Source organism: Mycotypha africana (genome assembly GCF_025528875.1).
Source record: "Mycotypha africana strain NRRL 2978 chromosome Unknown BDF20scaffold_6, whole genome shotgun sequence".
NCBI lineage: Eukaryota > Fungi > Mucoromycota > Mucoromycetes > Mucorales > Mycotyphaceae > Mycotypha > Mycotypha africana.
Window position 1 is genome coordinate 278,443 of NW_026515730.1, and position 18,551 is coordinate 296,993.

The 18,551-nt window shown below is 38.2% G+C and overlaps 9 protein-coding genes across 9 annotated transcripts; 3 read left to right on the forward strand and 6 right to left on the reverse strand.

The window, feature by feature from the left end:
- The first annotated feature begins 179 nt into the window (after window positions 1-179).
- On the forward strand, window positions 180-2,691 carry BDF20DRAFT_872796 (POT family-domain-containing protein). The gene is made up of 2 exons (XM_053081168.1): window positions 180-729; window positions 899-2,691. The coding sequence occupies exons 1-2, from the start codon at window positions 465-467 to the stop codon at window positions 2,362-2,364; spliced, it is 1,731 nt and encodes a 576-aa protein (XP_052935362.1). The 5' UTR covers window positions 180-464; the 3' UTR covers window positions 2,365-2,691.
- A 480-nt stretch (window positions 2,692-3,171) lies between these two features.
- Window positions 3,172-4,433, reverse strand: BDF20DRAFT_906310 (mitochondrial carrier domain-containing protein; the record flags this gene model as incomplete). Its single annotated transcript, XM_053083258.1, has 5 exons — window positions 3,172-3,479; window positions 3,550-3,721; window positions 3,796-3,896; window positions 4,012-4,307; window positions 4,390-4,433. The coding sequence occupies 5 exons, from the start codon at window positions 4,431-4,433 to the stop codon at window positions 3,172-3,174; spliced, it is 921 nt and encodes a 306-aa protein (XP_052935363.1).
- Window positions 4,434-4,936: 503 nt separating this feature from the next.
- BDF20DRAFT_906311 (uncharacterized protein) lies at window positions 4,937-5,838 on the reverse strand (the record flags this gene model as incomplete). The annotated part of the gene is made up of 4 exons (XM_053083259.1): window positions 4,937-5,193; window positions 5,266-5,409; window positions 5,486-5,545; window positions 5,826-5,838. 4 exons carry the CDS (start codon window positions 5,836-5,838, stop codon window positions 4,937-4,939), a joined length of 474 nt encoding a protein of 157 aa, XP_052935364.1.
- Window positions 5,742-7,960, forward strand: BDF20DRAFT_543377 (uncharacterized protein). The gene is made up of 7 exons (XM_053075708.1): window positions 5,742-5,964; window positions 6,096-6,390; window positions 6,495-6,614; window positions 6,702-6,887; window positions 6,961-7,044; window positions 7,118-7,556; window positions 7,647-7,960. Exons 2-7 carry the CDS (start codon window positions 6,113-6,115, stop codon window positions 7,809-7,811), a joined length of 1,272 nt encoding a protein of 423 aa, XP_052935365.1. The 5' UTR covers window positions 5,742-5,964; window positions 6,096-6,112; the 3' UTR covers window positions 7,812-7,960.
- Window positions 7,961-8,548: 588 nt separating this feature from the next.
- BDF20DRAFT_941300 (uncharacterized protein) lies at window positions 8,549-9,689 on the reverse strand. The gene is made up of 2 exons (XM_053084795.1): window positions 8,916-9,689; window positions 8,549-8,790 (listed from the first exon to the last, which is right to left on the reverse strand). Exons 1-2 carry the CDS (start codon window positions 9,312-9,314, stop codon window positions 8,755-8,757), a joined length of 435 nt encoding a protein of 144 aa, XP_052935366.1. The 5' UTR covers window positions 9,315-9,689; the 3' UTR covers window positions 8,549-8,754.
- BDF20DRAFT_941298 (uncharacterized protein) lies at window positions 9,099-10,032 on the reverse strand. The gene is made up of 2 exons (XM_053084794.1): window positions 9,431-10,032; window positions 9,099-9,349 (listed from the first exon to the last, which is right to left on the reverse strand). Exon 1 carries the CDS (start codon window positions 9,897-9,899, stop codon window positions 9,561-9,563), a length of 339 nt encoding a protein of 112 aa, XP_052935367.1. The 5' UTR covers window positions 9,900-10,032; the 3' UTR covers window positions 9,099-9,349; window positions 9,431-9,560.
- Window positions 10,033-14,774: 4,742 nt separating this feature from the next.
- Window positions 14,775-15,766, forward strand: BDF20DRAFT_872830 (uncharacterized protein). Its single transcript, XM_053081169.1, has 3 exons — window positions 14,775-14,840; window positions 14,999-15,120; window positions 15,179-15,766. Exons 2-3 carry the CDS (start codon window positions 15,012-15,014, stop codon window positions 15,664-15,666), a joined length of 597 nt encoding a protein of 198 aa, XP_052935368.1. The 5' UTR covers window positions 14,775-14,840; window positions 14,999-15,011; the 3' UTR covers window positions 15,667-15,766.
- On the reverse strand, window positions 15,767-17,390 carry BDF20DRAFT_872832 (uncharacterized protein). Its single transcript, XM_053081170.1, has one exon. It carries the CDS (start codon window positions 17,372-17,374, stop codon window positions 16,025-16,027), a length of 1,350 nt encoding a protein of 449 aa, XP_052935369.1. The 5' UTR covers window positions 17,375-17,390; the 3' UTR covers window positions 15,767-16,024.
- Window positions 17,263-18,371, reverse strand: BDF20DRAFT_542518 (uncharacterized protein). The gene is made up of 3 exons (XM_053075707.1): window positions 17,621-18,371; window positions 17,421-17,562; window positions 17,263-17,359 (listed from the first exon to the last, which is right to left on the reverse strand). The coding sequence occupies exons 1-3, from the start codon at window positions 18,045-18,047 to the stop codon at window positions 17,350-17,352; spliced, it is 579 nt and encodes a 192-aa protein (XP_052935370.1). The 5' UTR covers window positions 18,048-18,371; the 3' UTR covers window positions 17,263-17,349.
- Between the last annotated feature and the right edge of the window lie 180 nt (window positions 18,372-18,551).

Below are 18,551 nucleotides of genomic sequence, written 5' to 3' on the forward strand. Positions count from 1 at the left end.
AACACAGTTTATGTAGCTGTAATGACATCGTGGCCTTGTTAAAGTCTAAAAGAAATGCTACGTAATTGTTACTATCAAAAAACCTACAAAAGCTTTAGTAATTGAGTGACAGTGTCGATTATCTCATACTATATAGCAAATCGATAAACGAAAATAAAGGCTGATCGTCACGCTGAATGGTCAAGAGAACTGGACAGAAAAAAAATTTATGAAACAATGCCAGATTTTTCTAAGCGGAGACGGTACTAACGAAAATAAGAAATCATATAAAAAAGACTGAAGAAACTTGAAGGCTTATATTGAGAGTTCTAGTTTTATATCAGTTTTTGTTATTTCTGGTTTTTTCTCTTTATTTTGCTCTTTTAATATATTAGCATTCGCATTTATTGCATATTCACAGCACAGTGCCAGCATATAAATAGAGAGGACACTTTTCCTAAAAAAAAGACAAGCGAAAAAATATCATGGAAGACGAGAAAAAGGATGCGATATTAGAGTCGACAGAATATACATATAGTCAATCGTTTGAGTCAACTCCTGTTTATATAGAAGAAGATGCTGAAGGTCCGGAACCCACCGAACAGGATTGGGCCGAATTGACCGAAACAGCGGATACCCTACCCAAGGCTGCTTACTTAGTAATCATGGTCGAATTCTGCGAACGTTTCACTTATTATGGTCTCAGTGGACCCTTCCAAAACTATATTCAGCATTCCGATCCCGGACATTGTAAGTTTAGAAACGTCCTCACGATATTAGATGCTGAAGGATAGAGGAATTCAAAGGATATTCCCCTTTTGCTTTCAGCCTTCAATGACCCTTAAGCAGTTCACCAGATTAAACTTTTTCTTTTTTTCTTCTTCTTTACTGCCTTATTTTGCTTGGCTCTAATGATTAGACCCCGCGGAACAGCCTGGTGCTATGGGTAAAGGCCAGCAAACAGCTACTGCCTTGACTACATTCTTCCAATTTTGGTGTTATATCACTCCTATCTTTGGTGCTATTGTAGCAGATCAATACCTTGGTAAATACAAGACCATCCTCATCAATACAATCATCTATTTTTTCGGTCTTGTCATCCTGACATTGACCTCTATTCCCCCGGGTCTTGCTAGCGGTGCTGCTTTTCCCGGTTTTATCGTTGCTATTATCATTATCGGTTTCGCCACTGGTGGTATCAAATCGAACGTTTCTCCCCTCGTTGCTGAACAATATCGTGGTACTCGTGCTTACGTGAAAACACTGAAGAATGGCAAACGTGTCATCGTCAGTCCTCAGGCTACTTACCAAAAGATTTTCAATTACTTCTATTGGGGTATCAACGTCGGTTCGCTTTCAGCTATTGCAACCACTGAACTAGAAAAAAATTGTGGTTTCTGGCCTGCTTTCCTTTTGCCTACACTTATGTTTATTCCCTGTATCTGTGTGGTCTACTTTGGTCGTAAGCAATATGTCTTGATCCCTCCTCGTGGTTCTGTCTTTGCTGAAGCTTTTAGACTTTTCAAGCTTGCTTTCAAATTGAAGGGTATTGACGCTTGTAAGCCTTCTCGTTTGGCTCAGGAACATCCCGACGCCTTATCAAGAGCCACATGGGATGACGTTTTTGTCGAAGAATTGAAGAGAGCCTTGAGAGCTTGTGTTATCTTCTGTTGGTTTCCTATCTTCTGGCTTTGTTACAACCAAATGACCAATAACTTGGTCTCCTTGGCTGGTACAATGTTAACGGGTAACGTTCCCAACGATATTATGCAGAACATTGATCCCATCGTTTTGACCGTCTTGGTTCCTGTCATGGATTCGGGTGTCTATCCTTTCTTGCGTAAAATTGGTCATTCCCCTGGTCCGATCCTTCGTATTGCCATCGGTTTCCTCTTTGCCGCCGCTGCTATGGGTTATACTGCTGGTATTCAAGCCAGGGTTTATCATACTGCTCCTTTCTTCGATCACCCCAGTGGTAAACAAAATTGGATATCTGCGGCTTATATCATTCCTTCTTATGCTCTCACCGCTTTCTCTGAAGTCTTTGCTTCTATCACCGGTTATGAATATGCTTATAAGAAGGCTCCTGCATCTATGAGATCCATTGTCATGGCCCTTTTCTTGTTTACCAACTGTATCGCTTCTATTCTTGCTTTTGCTTTGGTTTCCGTTACTGTCGATCCCAAGTTAACTTGGATGTATACCGGTATTAGTGCTGCCATGTTCGCTGTCGCTGTTCTCTTCTATATTTGCCATCGCAAGGCAGATGCTAAGGATAGAGAAGATGATGCCATCGGTCGTAATGGCGAGAGAAATGAACTAGAAACTGTTGAACAAGATGAAGAAGGTTCCGTCGGTAGACATGAAGCTGAGAAGGATCGTTAAACCCCCCCCCCCTTTTGTATAATACATAGCGTCCTGTTTCTTGTACTTTTATTTCTTGGAAACAATGACCCAATTGTTCCAAACTTTTTCTTTTGTAGATAGTATTATTCTTTCAAACATTCCTTTCCGTTTTCCTTGCCTTATCCTCACCACACTGCGCAAAAACAGAAAGACACTTCTATCATTTTAGTCCATTGTGTACAATATAATTTGTTACTGTGTCTATTTATATATCCCTAGAGATAGAATAAAACTCTTTGAACTCTATTCTGTCCCTAACTAGCAATTCTGTTCATTGATCATTTTGACCGCATGAAAATATGTCTTAATATTATCGATCTCTATACCAGTTCACGATTTTGGCTTTTTCTCCAACGCGTATTCCGAGCAGGATGACATAGCCACAACATAATTTACTTCTATCAATTCATCTACGGAAAATGCCAGTTGCATCTCTGTTATTATCCTTTCTTATTTTGATTAACAGTGAGAAACAACGTCTCCCTTCAAAGTTGTAGTCTAAATGTTGCATTTTGGTCTTTATTAAATAGTATAATTACATATGTTTAATGAACAGTATCCACAGACATGTAGACATGGCATATAGCGGGGAAAAGAAAGATAGATAAAAGTTTACGAATAACAACGATTCAAAAACTATGAGAATAAATAAAAGGCAGATAGAATAAATAGGTGCGTTTAGATATCAATCTTTACTTCTCTCCGTTTCTCTTTCATCGATTTGTGCGAGAAAAAGAGGGTATTATATACAAAACACGGTTCTGGTTTTGGCTTTTCAGTTTGTTCTTATAAATTTTTCCAAGTGTCTAGGGTTCTAACGATCATTTCGTAGGTCAATATAGTCATTGCTGATGCAGGTACTGTTCTGACCAAATTGGTGGTTAGGCCTTTGTAAAATCCTCGTACTCCTTCTTCTTTCGACATGACATTGATCGCATGTAAGATGCCTTTGTATTTATAGGGTCTTCTCGTTTGATTTTGTAATCGTGTTCTGATAACTTCGTGAGGATAAGTCGCCAGGCTGGCGGCCATTTTTGACAATGAGGACGCTAATAAAATAGAGCTTGATCCTGACCGTTCGTCGTTATCCACGTCTATGATAGAAAAAAGAAATAGACGACGGTCAGTTGACTAGTGGGCTTGTAGAAGCTCATTCTTACTTACGAAATGCATGTTTCAACTTTTCATATAATGGAAATTGTACGGCAACATGACTAATCCCAATTAAAGAAGGCCCCAAACCTTTATAGAATCCTCTAAAACCTTCTTCTTTTCCAATTGTGATCAAAGCATGTAACGTGTTGTTGTATCTGTACGCTGTTCGTTCATTTTGGGTCTAATTCCAATGAGTTATTAAGTTAAAGACTCCCGTACTTCAGAGTAAAGGATAAGAAAATTTGACAAACTAACCATGAGTCTTGTCTTTATAACCCATAATGGATTGGTAAGCGTTGTAGACGTTGCTCCTGCAGTCATAGCGGAGGTAATATGTAATAGCCATTCTTTATGTCCTATAGAATGAGCCAGATCGGTTGAGTAATAATAATTTCATATACAAATCAAAAATGCAAAATGGTCATTGACACGTGTGAAGTGGCATGGTTTTCCAATTTTTTCTTTTCTTACCTATTTCTTCTGCCCAATGGCTTTTACAATAATCGTAGGCAGTGAAATAAATCGCCCAAGTAGGTAAATAGCCTAATATTGTAGGACCCAATCCTCTATATAATCCACGTATACCTTCTTCTCGCCATATCCTCGATAATGTACCCACGGTGCCTTTATACAATTTTTCGCCAGGTCCTGCAATACTTTGATTTTGTAATCGTGTTTTAGCTACATCCAAAGGACAAGTGACAATAGAGGATACAATGCCTGCGCCTGCGCCTGCTATAGAATGCTTCAAGTTTTCATGACTTTGACTAAAATTAAAGTGAATTAAGGAAAGAACGACATTTAAATACGTTTCAAGAACAGAACATAACAAAAGTTAGTTTTTCTTACGCAAATTGCTTCCACCAATGCTCTATTGATGTTTTGCTCATCATTATAGATTGTTTCAAATCGTCTTATTGTTGTCTAACTTTCTTTTTTAGTTTAAAATGCGGGGATGAAGGAGGGTATTAATGTTGGAATCAGAGTCGTGTCAAGCGATTACTGAAAACCTAGAGTCAACGGAGGTGTTGTTTTTTGCTTCAAGTATAGGAAAGGTCGAGATATTGCTGAAGTATGGTATATGTTAGCGAAATAAGTGAAAAGAGAGTGTATATTTGAATTCGCTCAAATTTTCATGTTTTCTGATTTCATCAAAAAAAAAAAAATGACCTCACACCTAACCGAGGAAAACAAGAAAAAATTGATCCAATCAAGTATCAAACGTCATTTTTGATCGTTTTATCAGAAGGAATAGGGAAAAGCAAATAAAGTTTATTTGAACAGTTTTTTACAAGTATGCTCACCACTAGGACGATAGACTGGAATGTATAGACGATTACAAAAATAAATCAAAGCTTAAGTGATAGATATTGGAATAATGGGAGGGGTAATTAGCCTAATTTTCTCTTCTCATGTATTTCATAGTCTCTAAGTCAACGAGAATCTTGTCGCCTTCGTTGATGAAATCTGGCACAAGAATCTTGGCACCATTCGTTAACGTCGCTGTGGTGTAGGAGGCGGTTTTTGCATCCTTTTTAACTCGCTGGACTTTCGATTCAACCGTATACGTGTATTTCAAAGGTAGTTTGAAACTGCAAGGTTTTTCACCGTCGTTTGGACTGGTAACGTATTTCACACTGAGTGGCATACCATCTATATTTGTACAGCTTAGCATGCTTCAAATATTTCAATTCTGCAAAGGTACTGCAGAATAACGCTTTTTACCTTCAAGCATTTGAAGCCCTTTCTCTCCATTCTCGCATGTTGATGCTGGTAACTCTACTTCTTCAAAGCTTTCCATATTCATTAGGTGTAGTTTACCACTTTCCGTATACAGTAGCTGAAATGTTTTGTCTGTGACGTTTAGAACTAATAGTAGGACATAGTTGCTTGTAAGAAGGTGCTTCTTATTCACTGTCTCCACTATTACAGGCTGCAAAGTTACCTTCCAAACTATCATTTGATTTGAACCTTTCACTTATTTTAACATTATCCGATAACAAATCTTGCAACTCGACCTATGGTTACTGTTAATAGAGTTGTTTTCGTCAAAGGCTCAAATTGAAGTTACTTAGGTTCAAACTTTACCTTTACTACAGCCCCACCTCTGCCAGTAGAGGTGTTGTCCCTTCCTAAAACCTTGAAAGGTTTATTTCTAAATTCGACAACTTGACCCTTTTTCAGCGTGTTAACAGCTTGTTTATAACATCTTCTTGTTAAATAACTATTTCCTAGCCTAGATAGTTTATACAATTGTTGTTGCTGTCTTTTGAGAAGGATGGTGCTCGTGATCGTCATGCCAATAACGAAGAAATTTCGTGGTATATATTGTATTTATGAGAATGCTCTTTGCTTGCTGCCCCTGGTTTCCATTGGAGTTTTATGCGTTTTCGAAATTCTTTGCCCGCTCGAAGCTCGAACTTTGTTGGTAATTCGTGCTGAAAAGCCACCCAGTGCACTGACATTTAAATAAGGAACAGGTTACTCATTTTGTATGTGATTTGATCATTTCGGTAAATCTATTTTACATTCTTTTTCCACTTTACTCCTAAAAGAAGGGCATAAAAGAACAATGGCTGATTTGAATAAAGGTGTTGAACAATTGAAATTGGAAGGAGAAGCCGTTAAAGTTGCACCTAAAGATGCACCCGCTGCTGCTTCTCAAAATGTTACACCTTGGGAAGTTGAAGGTGCCGTTGTTGATGGTGTTCAACAAGCTATTGATTACAATAAATTGATTGAACAATTTGGTACAAGACCCATTGACGATGCCTTATTAGAGCGTTTTGAAAAATTAACAGGCCGTAAGCCCCACATCTTTTTGAAAAGAGGCGTCTTTTTCTCTCACAGGTGAGTCAGTCCTTACTTCACATATAGTTGACGTTTGTTGCTGCTCTTTACTTACAAATATACTCACGTATACACTTTTTACTGGTTCGTGATACTTATGATAGAGAGCTTCACGTTATTTTGGATCGTTATGAACAAAAGAAGCCATTCTTCTTATACACCGGTCGTGGACCTTCAAGTGCTGCTATGCATTTAGGACATATGGTTCCTTTCATTTTTTGTCAGTAAGTCAAATGATTCCAATGGATACAGTATTGCTTCGTAGTGGTGTAGGGACTTTTGAGCTCACCTGTTTTTATAACGCTCTTTAGATGGTTACAGGAAGTTTTTGACGTCCCTATTGTTATTCAGTTAACTGACGACGAAAAGTTTTTATTCAAGCCCAATTTGACCGTGGAAATGTGTCGTGAATTTGCCCGAGCCAACGCCAAAGATATCATTGCCTGTGGTTTCAAGCCTGAAAAGACGTTTATCTTTTCTGACTTTGATTATGTTGGGTAAAGCTTTAACTAGACATGAGTTATTCGTTTGGATGTGTGTGGTTTAATGTGTTATTTTCTTTATATGCAGTGCCGAGTTCTATCATAATGTAACTAGAATTTCCCGTTCTATTACTTTATCACAATCCAAGGCTACTTTTGGTTTTAACGACAGGTAAAAGAGAATATGAGAGATCTTTCAAGAGTATGAGTACAGTGTGACATTAACATAACATATTGACGGGTAGCGATAATATTGGCAAGGCACATTTTGTTGCTATTCAAGCTGCGCCTTCATTTTCTAACTCATTCCCTCAAATTTTTGGTGGCAAGAAGGATATTCCTTGTTTGATTCCTTGCGCTATAGATCAAGACCCTTATTTCCGTCTAACACGTGATGTTGCTAAGAAGTTGAAGTATCCTAAGCCTTCCTTAATTCATGCCAAATTCTTCCCAGCCCTTCAAGGCCCTCAAACTAAGATGAGTGCATCTGTAGACACATCAGCTATTTTCATGACTGATACCCCTAAACAAATCAAGAACAAGATCAACAAGCATGGCTTTTCTGGTGGTGGAGCTACCGTTGAAGAACATAGAGCCAATGGTGGTAATCCAGATGTCGATGTTGCTTATCAATATCTGTCTTTCTTCATGGAAGATGATGAAGAGTTGAAGAAAATTCATGATGTAAGTTAAACTAGTCTACTATGAAATGGAGGCGAGTTGATTTAATGCCTACATATTTACTTATAACTACTGTGCTTGCCTCTTTCTTAGTCTTACAAATCTGGTGAATTAATGACTGGTGAACTAAAGAAGATTTGTATTGAACTTTTACAAAAGATGGTTGCTGATTTCCAAGAAAGAAAGAGCAAGATTACTGATGAAATTGTTGATCAATTTATGGATAAGAACAGAAAGATAGATGCTGGCTTGAAATGATTTTGAATAAAATATAGACAGTAAACTTCATGTGCTTGTGTTATATAATTACCGTGATCATTGTTGCTGTCAAATGGTCACAGCAAGAAATAGGAACAGAAAGGGGGCATTTTTGTACTGGTTTTTTTAATATGAGTTTGCGTTGAGATAGGTCAAAGTTTGATAAAATATCCATATATCTTTGTTACAAATTCTCGTCGAAATATACAAGTCGCATTAGACCTTTTACAATTTGGACATTAGCAGACCGTTCTACCAATCGAGATGGGGATGTTACTAATAAGTCAGTATCCAAATTCAGATATATTGCCACTTCAATTTGGAAAAAGGGTGAAGAAGCTCTTCTGGAACAGAATTTGGTATCTCTTTAAAGATCAATGTAAGCCTAAGCATACGATACAGCGAATTTAGACAATTGTATGACAAAGATATGCCGGCAATATCAATCATAGCAAACAAGCATTTAAAGAGACAATTAAAAAAATTAGCCTCGGTTCTCTCATCATAAATTTCAAAGGGTAACGAATGCATCGCCAGTAATATTTAACATGGTTCTAATGAAACTTCCTGTTGAAAAAGCCAATACTCTCAGTGAAATTCATGTTAATTATGCGAGCTTATTTATTTATTATACTGGATTTTGCGGCAATTTTGGCGGACTTTTATAAAGAAAACTGCTTGCAAAATCCGGTAACAAATCTGAGAAACAATCCAGATTTACTGCCTTTACCAGTTATGGTGTACTGGAACAAATAAGATTCCAGGCACACTTCACCCTTACCGGTGATCTGGATATCTCGCAGTGGCATGTACAATTCATTAACAGGAACAATATTATTCGGCTGTCACTAATACTTTCTTAATTCCACTATAAGCTCAGTTCTACCTTGCATTCATATAAAAGACCATCCAATTTCTAAACAAAAATAAAATCATCGAAGAACTATTGTTCGGTCTCGCTGGCGCATCTAGTCTGTACCTTTGAAAAACTTATTAAAATTATAACTTCTGATATCAAGAATATCACATAAGCTATTAGGGAATAAAATAATCAGTATTCGCTTGAGAGAATATGTATTATTGCTTTGACTTACCTCCATTTACTAAAACGTTCACTTCTGTTGAATGCGATCGATAGTTGTGCAGCCCTAGTTTGGATAATTCAGAAAATGTTGTTTTACACACATCGCAAACAATCAATCTAGAGCTCATGGCTTCAAATATATGGAGATGAATAAACAAGAAAAGACAGAAGAGCGACAACTTTTTGCGAAACGCCTTGCGAGCCCTCCTTTTTTTAGAAGATGCTGGTTCTGGTGTCTTAACTCCAACATTTATGATACATGCTTGGGAAATTGCACCTAAAATTGTAAATGTAACACATTTTCCAGTTGGTACAGTGCTCTTTGCAGGTGTGCCTTTTAATGAAGGGTCTTGGTTTCTTCGTGTATGTAAAGTGAAACCTGCTTCATCAATAGAAGCACAATTTTTAGAAAAATCCATAATATTTTTTCAAGTTTCATTAACGTAATGTTATGCTTATGAACTAAATGTTTGTGAATGGCAGAAAAAGAAAATTCCAAACCCTCGAATTTCCTACAAAGTTTTAACTTCAACACGTCTAATATAGCAGTAGTATTCTTTTCGATATAGCCAACTAGAAATTTAGAATGATCCTCAGTCAACTTAGTACGAGATCTTTCATAAGGTTAAGAATAAGATCCTGAAAGTCGTCCCTCAGGATCATTGTTATAAGTTTTTAACATAATTCTGGGTAGTGCGTACATTAATCCCAGTGGCTAAAGCTACACTTTTTGTCGTGAATCCTTCTTCGAGTATTATGTTGAAGAGTTTCTCAACTTGTTTAAGAGTATACTTTATAGAACCTTTCGTTTTAACATTCAAGCCGTGTCTTTTTTTCAACGATATTGACTCTGCGAAAAGGAAAGCATCTGCAAGAAACTCTTCGTTCTCTTCCTCTATTAAATCTACTTCCATATATTCACGTACATATAATAGAGAATCACTTCCAATTCGTCTTATTTTCTCCATCCATTCTTCGCACAAAATGAAATGCTCAATTTCCATTCCTCCTGCTCGTCATCTTCCATATAATCGTCAGATGAAATATCCGTATCGTTATCTGAAATAATTTCTCTATCAGCAATAAATTGTTGGTCGTGCCTTCAACAATCCTTGTTGACTGCGACTCGGACTCCAATGTGGTAACAAGCTCCAAGAGCCTCGCTTTATTTTCCTTTTATGGTTTAAAAATTATAATAAATTCAAACTATACTCTATACTTTCCCTTTTCCCTTTATACCTTCAAAAGCCGCGCATTCGTGGATCAAATTATGAGTGATATTAACATCAATGGCAACAACGAACGAACCTATACACAAAGTGAGATGGAAGCAATTATCCGAAACGTCATTCAACAAATCGACGTCGAAAAAGAAGAGAGAGCCCAGGGAACTGAAATACCAGTGGAAATCTCTGATGCATTGGCCAACACCCCACAGCATCAACTCCAGGAGAACTTTAAGAAATTCAAGCGGGAAACACAAAGGTATGCCCTGGGTGAATGGACAACTCCAGAAAAGATTAATAGAACCATCATGCCCTATCTCAAACGACATTCAACTGAAACAACACTGGTTGTCAACACGATCTATAAGATCACGGACAACACCAGGTTCCAAGCCAGAGTGGCAATGGACATATTTGAACAACTACAATACGTTCTGGGAGAAGCTACCAACCAAGCAGAAGTGCAAACTATCATCGAAAAATGTAGGGAACAAAGCAAACGTTTGGCGATCTTTGGGCTCGCAACGGCAAAGGCCCAAGAAAGAGAAGCAAAAGAGTATTCCGACAAGGCTCTTAACCTCCCAGTCAGCATTAGACATTTGGAATCAACAGAAGAGGACTCCAAAACAAAGAACGCTTACAGTGATGAATTCCTCAACAAATTCCATCAAGCCACCTTTGAACAGAAACTGGTTCAACAAGCCAGTGGAAACCGAGGAAGTAGTAGAAGCAATGGATTTGGTTCCAGAAGTAACCACCGAGGAGGCAGAGGCTTCAGATATGGAAGAGGTAATGGATCACGAGGGTCTTTTTTTTGGCCAGGGTACCCCTCAGAGATGGGGAAATCAACCGAACAGTTACACCAACAATTCACACAACAGCCATCAACCTCACCACGCCAACAACAACACCTCCAACATCCCCAGCAACCAATAACGGACACAGCCAACTACAGCATTCCTACCGATGGAATAGCACCAGGAGGACGACTACAGCGATTTATTCCACAATGGCAGGCCATCACAAGACACCCATGGCCTTTATCAGTCGTACAGGAGGGTTATCAAATTCCACTAATAAAAAAACCTACACCCTGGAAATTACGTCGGATCAACTTGAACCCGATCGAGCAATTAGCAGTCAACGAAGCAGTGGAGAAGTTCCTTCGTGCAGGGATCATAGAGATCTCACCCACGCAGAGCACGGAATATCTATCCAATTTTTTCACCATTCAGGAAACCACCAAACGTCGACCAATCTTGGATTGTCAACAAATCAACAAATATATTCAATGCCAACATTTCAAGATGGAGGGAGTACCAGCTCTAAGGGAGATTATAGAGCAGAACGATTTTATTTGCAAACTGGATCTGAAAGACGCTTATGTGGTCACACCGATTCACCCCAACTCAAAGAAATATCTAACTTTTCAGAACCAAGGAATTGTATACCAATACAAAACTTTAGCGTTCGGGATGAGTGTAAGCCCAAGGGTATTCAGCAAAATGATGCGTTTTGCGATCGAGCCTCTACGGCAGCAAGGCATTCGTCTGGTGTATTACTTAGACGATATATGTGTGCTGGGATCGACAATCGAAGAGACCAAGAATCACACCCACAAAGTGTTATCACATTTGGAAAATTTGGGATTTTTGATCAATTTCCAGAAGAGCGTTTTAACACCTCTGCAACAACAGGAATTCCTAGGATTCACCTTCAACACCAAGAAGATGCAAATCACGGTTCCTGGCAAGAAGTTAAAAAAAACTAATGCTCCGAATCAAACAAGCACTCAAAGCTCAACACAACCAATACAATTGCCGGTGGTACGCGGGTCTGATGGGGAAAATGACCTCGATGATACCAGCAATGGGCGAAGCCCTGTTACATATTCGACATATGCAGAGAGATTTAGCGTTGACATTGAACAAGTACTATCAGAATTGGAATGCACCGATGTCGTTATCTACAGACAGCAAGAACGAATTAATTTGGTGGACACAATGGATGAACAAGAAGAACGGTCTACCCATCAGAAAAACAGTCTGCAACAGGCAACAAGAATTGAAAATCTATGTGGATGCATCGGACCTGGGATGGGGAGTAAGTTCCTCCACAATACAAGCAACCGGAGCGTGGACAGCTACGGAGAAGAATCTATCGATCAACGCGAGAGAACTCACAGCAATCTACTTTGCATTAAAACTCCATGCCAAACAACACCCCAAATCACAAATCAGATTGTTCACCGACAACATGACAGCGCTCAAATACAGCAACAAATCGGGGGGCACAGCGTCCAAAGTTCTACAAGATCTAGCAATACAGATTCAAGAGATATGCAACTGTTACCATCTAGAGGTGGAATACGAACACATTCCGGGAAGAGAAAATATACAAGCCGACTGGCTGAGCAGGCAACACCATCAAACATCGACAAATCTGATGTACAATGCTCAGATGCCACGAAGAGTATTCCAAAGAATCAATCAGCAATGGGGACCCCTGAAGATAGATGCTTTTGCGGACAGAATGAACACAAAACTACCGAATTTTTGGAGTCTTCGCCCGGACCCGGAAGCAACCGCCACAGATGCTTTCCAACAAACTTGGATGAAACAGGGCATGTACTTGTTTCCGCCTTGGAAATTTATCCCAAAAACCATTCAAATGATCAAACAGCAGAAGATACAAAAAGCGGTACTGATAACACCATATTGGCCCACTCAGTTTTGGTTTCCAACACTACTGAAGATGCGACACATCAACAACCCCTTGATGTTCAAGATACAACGATGGAAGATGGCCGCATGGCACTTATCTACCACAAGAGGAAAACCGTTGGTGACCTAGGAGAAGACACTATCGAGTTCCTATCCCATGCACAACGCAACAATACCCACAGGACCTACAATGCTGGCTGGAAAAAATGGACAGCATGGTGCGCATCTCAACCACAACCTACATCACCTACGATTTACGATGAAAACATTGTGCTACGTTTTTTGCTAGAACATCGTCATTTCTCATATCAGTATCTGAATGGTTTACGCTCGTCTATAGCATCCGTTTTCAAGGTTCTGTATCCAGCGAAAGAACCATTGGCAAGCCAAGAATGCATATTAGAATTCTTTAGAGCTAAGAAACGTTCCGAGGTGAAAATTCCAACGAGACAGAAACTACAGACATGGGATACCAACATGCTAGTCGCTTTTATCAAAAAAGAATGGCCTGATAATCAATCTCTGAATCTTTATGATCTTCAACAAAAAACAATTATCCTATTCTGCTTGATAACCATGGCCCGACCCCGATCCGACGTTGGCCGTGTACAATATCGCGATGTACAACTGGAACTGTGTGATGACGAACCGGTATCAGTGATGATACACTTTAGAGAGGCGAAAGAAGCCCAGGTTAAATCAATGGTACTAGGACTGGTTGAAGACCGCAATATGTGCTTGGTGTCGACTTTGTTCTGCTTTATCCAACAATCCAGTCACCTTAGGAGTAATTTACCAGAGAATCATAAACTATTTCTAGCATACCTCAATGAACCTGATAAGGTCAAGTCCGCTAGTCCCTCCACTGTCGCCACATGGATCTCTGCAACCATGGCAAAAGCTGGTATTGATACTAACCTTTATAAACCACATTCCATCCGATCCGCATCCAGCACCAAGGCGGTCGAGAATGGATTGTTGGTCGTGCCTTCAACAATCCTTGTTGACTGCGACTCGGACTCCAATGTGGTACTTTCTCCTTGTGAAGAAAAAATTGAGTTGGCTATAATGGTACTGTTGTTTCGTTGAGCCGTTGGCTTAAAATAGTGTTTCTCAAAGGTGTTGGATCGATGACTCCAATTTGCATGTTGTTTGACTTGATCTATTGAGATTACGTCCGTTGACGGAGATGAGGACAAAAATGTGGTAACAACCCACCCTACTTGGTTTTCTTGGTTGAAGAATCAAATCATTTAATTTAGCTTTAAATCTTGCTCTCCCTGTCTTAGAGAAAAAAAAAAAAATTGAGCTGATACGCCTTTTGAAGGTATAAAGGGAAAAGGGAAAGTATAGAGTATAGTTTGAATTTATTATAATTTTTAAACCATAAAAGGAAAATAAAGCGCGGCTCTTGGAGCTTGTTTCCACATTTTTGTCCTCATCTCCGTCAACGGACGTATTCACTAATGCTTTGCATGTTTGTTCTAAAAATAAAATCACCTTTTTCAAAACCAAATGGTCACTTTTTTAAGCCTCACATGGTCACTTACTGTGCTTCCCACTCTCAATTTACACTTTTGCGAAAGTTTAAATTGCCCAGAAAAATGAAATTAATTTGGTCTAATGTTTGAAAAATAATTTGCCCAGCTTTTCTGAAATACAGATTTTTAACCTAAAATGAGACGGTTGCAAAAAATTGAGACGAGTGCACAACATTATGAGAAAACTTTTATCAGACCAATTTCATTTTCAGTGGAATTGCGAACTTTTCAGGAGACATGACACAATTGCATGCTCTCTCAGTTTTTTCTCTCTCTCACTCTCAGTTTTTTCTCTCAGTTTTTTCTCTCAGTTTTTTCTCTCAGTTTTTTCTCTCAGTTTTTTCTCTCAGTTTTTTCTCTCTCTCAGTTTTTTCTCTCTCTCAGTTTTTTCTCTCAGTTTTTTCTCTCACTCTCAGTTTTTTCTCTCAGTTTTTTTCTCTCAGTTTTTTCTCTCAGTTTTTTCTCTCAGTTTTTTCTCTCTCTCAGTTTTTCTCTCAGTTTTTTCTCTCACTCTCAGTTTTTTCTCTCAGTTTTTTCTCTCAGTTTTTTCTCTCTCTCAGTTTTTTCTCTCAGTTTTTTCTCTCAGTTTTTTCTCTCAGTTTTTTCTCTCTCACCAAGAGCAAACAATGGCACACCTTTGCCACATTTGCGAAAAAGAGTTTCCTTCCCCAACAAAACTATATAACCATGGTTACGATGTCCATGTGGATACTTTACAAGTGACCATAGACAAAAGTAAGAACTGGAGTTCTTTCAACAAGAAGACATTGTGCTCACTTTTTTCTTTTTTTAGAGACAAGCATTGTTGAAAGAATCGACAGTAAATTCAGCTGTCCTGATTGTCCCAGCAGACTTTCTACTACCAGGTCATTCAACGATCACCTAAAAAAGAAACATAAAGGAACCTGTTCAGCGTTATCGAAAGCGGAAAAAAGGTGCGACATTGAAACAGACGATGATGATAACGGATCATCAGTTCTTATGAAGCGCCATAAAATGCTTGGCCCACAACTAAATTTTGACGAATTGAATTCAAATTCGCTTACTTTGCCGCCATTACACTGCGACCACAATGCAGAGGCTGTAGCTGCTTCTAATGCACAAGATCAAAGAGAACCAAATAAAAAAGAAATAGTCTTTAGCAATATTGGAAACTGGAAGCCAATAGCATTATCATCTGAATGTGGAAAAACGTATTACATGCTTGCCTCTCCAGAGGCATTTGAGCATTTACTTGTGGAGCAACCAACTGGTCTGTGGAAACCACCAAGTCCAAATTGATAGAAATAGGTGGTATAAAACTACTTTTAATCAAGCTGTATACGGCACATTTATGCATTTTATCTTCTTTTGTTAATTCGTATCACTTCAAATACATTCGAAATTAAATGATAGTTTATAAATCATCATTCTTTTACTCTCTATTTATTTTGACTTATAACTTTATATAAAAAGACACCTGACAAAACAAAGTGAATGAGGCGTAACTAAGAACAATCCTTACAATTTAAGCACATATCAAAAAGTTGCACATGATAAAATGGTAACTTAACGTCAGCTACTTGTATAGATTTTACTTCTTGCTTTACTTGATGAAAAAGTTTATATCGATAGGTATAATGTTGAAGGTATTTGACATCTAATTGTAGAGATGCTGGGATAACAATTTAGCAGCTGTTTTATTTGCATTGCTTATAGACGTTGTCATTGAATCTGCTAAATCCTGCAATAAACGACTCAAATTCAAGTTGTTGATCACTGGAACCACACCATTTTCTTGTAAACTAATGATTTCTCCAATTGTATCTTTTACTTTTCCTTCTTTCAAGGTGTTATGCAATTCATGAAAGAGCATCACTTCAATATATGCTGCAGAACCATTTTTAAAGACCTCTGAAGCAATCGATTGAAACATCCTTGAAAGCTTTTGAGACTGCGAATCTAATGATTGAGAAGAATCATATTCGCAAAGCGTCCAAATGGTATATGGGCGATAGGAGATGTCAGATATAATTGAGCTGAAGGCTCGGCATAGCGAATAAGTTGATAGGCAGTAAAATTTCGATCTTAACTGACGAAGTTGAAAAAATATATAACTCTGGCCAATACATGTAATTGTATCATCTTCAAGCATTATTTTTCCCATTTTTAAGTGTTCTGTATTGAGATATATTTTTGTTTCTGGCAGTGGCACAAAGTTGCTAGTATTAGGTCCCGTTTCAACTGTCGCATTTGTTATAGTTCGCTTGTCCAAACGTGTGCTTGAAGTCACCAATAAATTAAAACTGGAAGCCCCAATTTTCAATTTGGTGGTATTATCGTCTTGAGTCAGGCAAACTACTATCTCTCCATATTTTGATTGTGTTTTTGGAAACGAAGATTGGTGATTTGTTGAACCTGTTCTACGTTCATGATGCGAGTCAACTATTTTTGATCTACCATAGGACTCAACGCAGTTTACAAGTAATGCCGTTGGCCCACTCAATAGAATACTTCCTGCGAAAATATGTGATGTTGCGAATCTAAGTTGTGGAAAGAAGGCCCAGTCTTTGCTCAATTCTTGAGTGATTTCTTTAGTGAGTTCAACGTACTGCTGATCAGCTATATGTCTGTAGATCGGACTTATACGAACAATATACTTGAATAGGTCGTCTGTATTTGTTGAAAGAGAACTGTCTGTTGTAACTGCTTTGTTCACGGTTGGTAGACTCCAAGAGCCAGTCGGATTATCAGATAATACATCAATAATATTTTCTGATGCTGCGAGAAAGGGGTATATTTTACCATTCATAGACGCCAACAAAATGGGTTCCAACTTTCCAATTTTTGCAGCCAAGACACAACTGTCTTGAACGCGAGGCGAGCATGATAGCGCATCACAGGCCAGTAGAACAGCAGAATCATCGTCAAACTGGTTGCTTGTTTGAGATGTAATTAGTCTGTCGATGCTAAAATTATTCTCCCCTATACTTGGCTTGTGATGCTTCATAAGAACTGATGATCCGTTATCATCATCGTCTGTTTCAATGTCGCACCTTTTTTCCGCTTTCGATAACGCTGAACAGGTTCCTTTATGTTTCTTTTTTAGGTGATCGTTGAATGACCTGGTAGTAGAAAGTCTGCTGGGACAATCAGGACAGCTGAATTTACTGTCGATTCTTTCAACAATGCTTGTCTCTAAAAAAAGAAAAAAGTGAGCACAATGTCTTCTTGTTGAAAGAACTCCAGTTCTTACTTTTGTCTATGGTCACTTGTAAAGTATCCACATGGACATCGTAACCATGGTTATATAGTTTTGTTGGGGAAGGAAACTCTTTTTCGCAAATGTGGCAAAGGTGTGCCATTGTTTGCTCTTGGTGAGAGAGAAAAAACTGAGAGAAAAAACTGAGAGAAAAAACTGAGAGAAAAAACTGAGAGAGAGAAAAAACTGAGAGAAAAAACTGAGAGAAAAAACTGAGAGTGAGAGAAAAAACTGAGAGAAAAACTGAGAGAGAGAAAAAACTGAGAGAAAAAACTGAGAGAAAAAACTGAGAGAAAAAACTGAGAGAAAAAACTGAGAGTGAGAGAGAGAAAAAACTGAGAGAGCATGCAATTGTGTCATGTCTCCTGAAAAGTTCGCAATTCCACTGAAAATGAAATTGGTCTAATAAAAGTTTTCTCATAATGTTGTGCACTCGTCTCAATTTTTTGCAACCGTCTCATTTTAGGTTAAAAATCTGTATTTCAGAAAAGCTGGGCAAATTATTTTTCAAACATTAGACCAAATTAATTTCATTTTTCTGGGCAATTTAAACTTTCGCAAAAGTGTAAATTGAGAGTGGGAAGCACAGTAAGTGACCATGTGAGGCTTAAAAAAGTGACCAATTGAGACTCAAAAAAGTGATCCGTTGAGTTTCAAAAAATTGTCCAATTGGGTCTCACAAAAGTGTCCAATTGAAATTTAAAAAGCGACCAGGTTTTTCAAAAAAGTGACCAATGGACGGTGGAAAAACAGTACTAAATAAAAAAGGAGTCAAATCCTTTATGATCTTGACGTAAATATTATTTTAAAAGTCAGCGCAAATTATTTTTATCTCAACGCAAAACTCATATTCAAAAAACAGTAGAAGGGGTGTGCAAATTTTATTTTATTTTTAAAAATGTTTTATTTGTCTTTGTTCCTTATT

Excerpts from the sequence above, each read along its gene's own strand:
- BDF20DRAFT_872796 (XM_053081168.1), top strand. The coding sequence starts at position 465 with ATGGAAGACGAGAAAAAGGATGCGATATTAGAGTCGACAGAATATACA. Across the intron at positions 730-898 it reads GCATTCCGATCCCGGACATT|ACCCCGCGGAACAGCCTGGT; the intron begins GTAAGTTTAGAA and ends TCTAATGATTAG.
- BDF20DRAFT_543377 (XM_053075708.1), top strand. The coding sequence starts at position 6,113 with ATGGCTGATTTGAATAAAGGTGTTGAACAATTGAAATTGGAAGGAGAA. Across the intron at positions 6,391-6,494 it reads GGCGTCTTTTTCTCTCACAG|AGAGCTTCACGTTATTTTGG; the intron begins GTGAGTCAGTCC and ends TACTTATGATAG. Across the intron at positions 6,615-6,701 it reads GTTCCTTTCATTTTTTGTCA|ATGGTTACAGGAAGTTTTTG; the intron begins GTAAGTCAAATG and ends AACGCTCTTTAG.
- BDF20DRAFT_941300 (XM_053084795.1), bottom strand. The coding sequence starts at position 9,314 with ATGGATTTTTCTAAAAATTGTGCTTCTATTGATGAAGCAGGTTTCACT. Across the intron at positions 8,791-8,915 it reads CAACAGAAGTGAACGTTTTA|GTACAGACTAGATGCGCCAG; the intron begins GTAAATGGAGGT and ends AGTTTTTCAAAG.
- BDF20DRAFT_941298 (XM_053084794.1), bottom strand. The coding sequence starts at position 9,899 with ATGGAAATTGAGCATTTCATTTTGTGCGAAGAATGGATGGAGAAAATA.
- BDF20DRAFT_872830 (XM_053081169.1), top strand. The coding sequence starts at position 15,012 with ATGGCACACCTTTGCCACATTTGCGAAAAAGAGTTTCCTTCCCCAACA. Across the intron at positions 15,121-15,178 it reads ACAAGTGACCATAGACAAAA|AGACAAGCATTGTTGAAAGA; the intron begins GTAAGAACTGGA and ends TTCTTTTTTTAG.
- BDF20DRAFT_872832 (XM_053081170.1), bottom strand. The coding sequence starts at position 17,374 with ATGAAGCATCACAAGCCAAGTATAGGGGAGAATAATTTTAGCATCGAC.
- BDF20DRAFT_542518 (XM_053075707.1), bottom strand. The coding sequence starts at position 18,047 with ATGAGAAAACTTTTATTAGACCAATTTCATTTTCAGTGGAATTGCGAA. Across the intron at positions 17,563-17,620 it reads ACAAGTGACCATAGACAAAA|AGACAAGCATTGTTGAAAGA; the intron begins GTAAGAACTGGA and ends TTCTTTTTTTAG.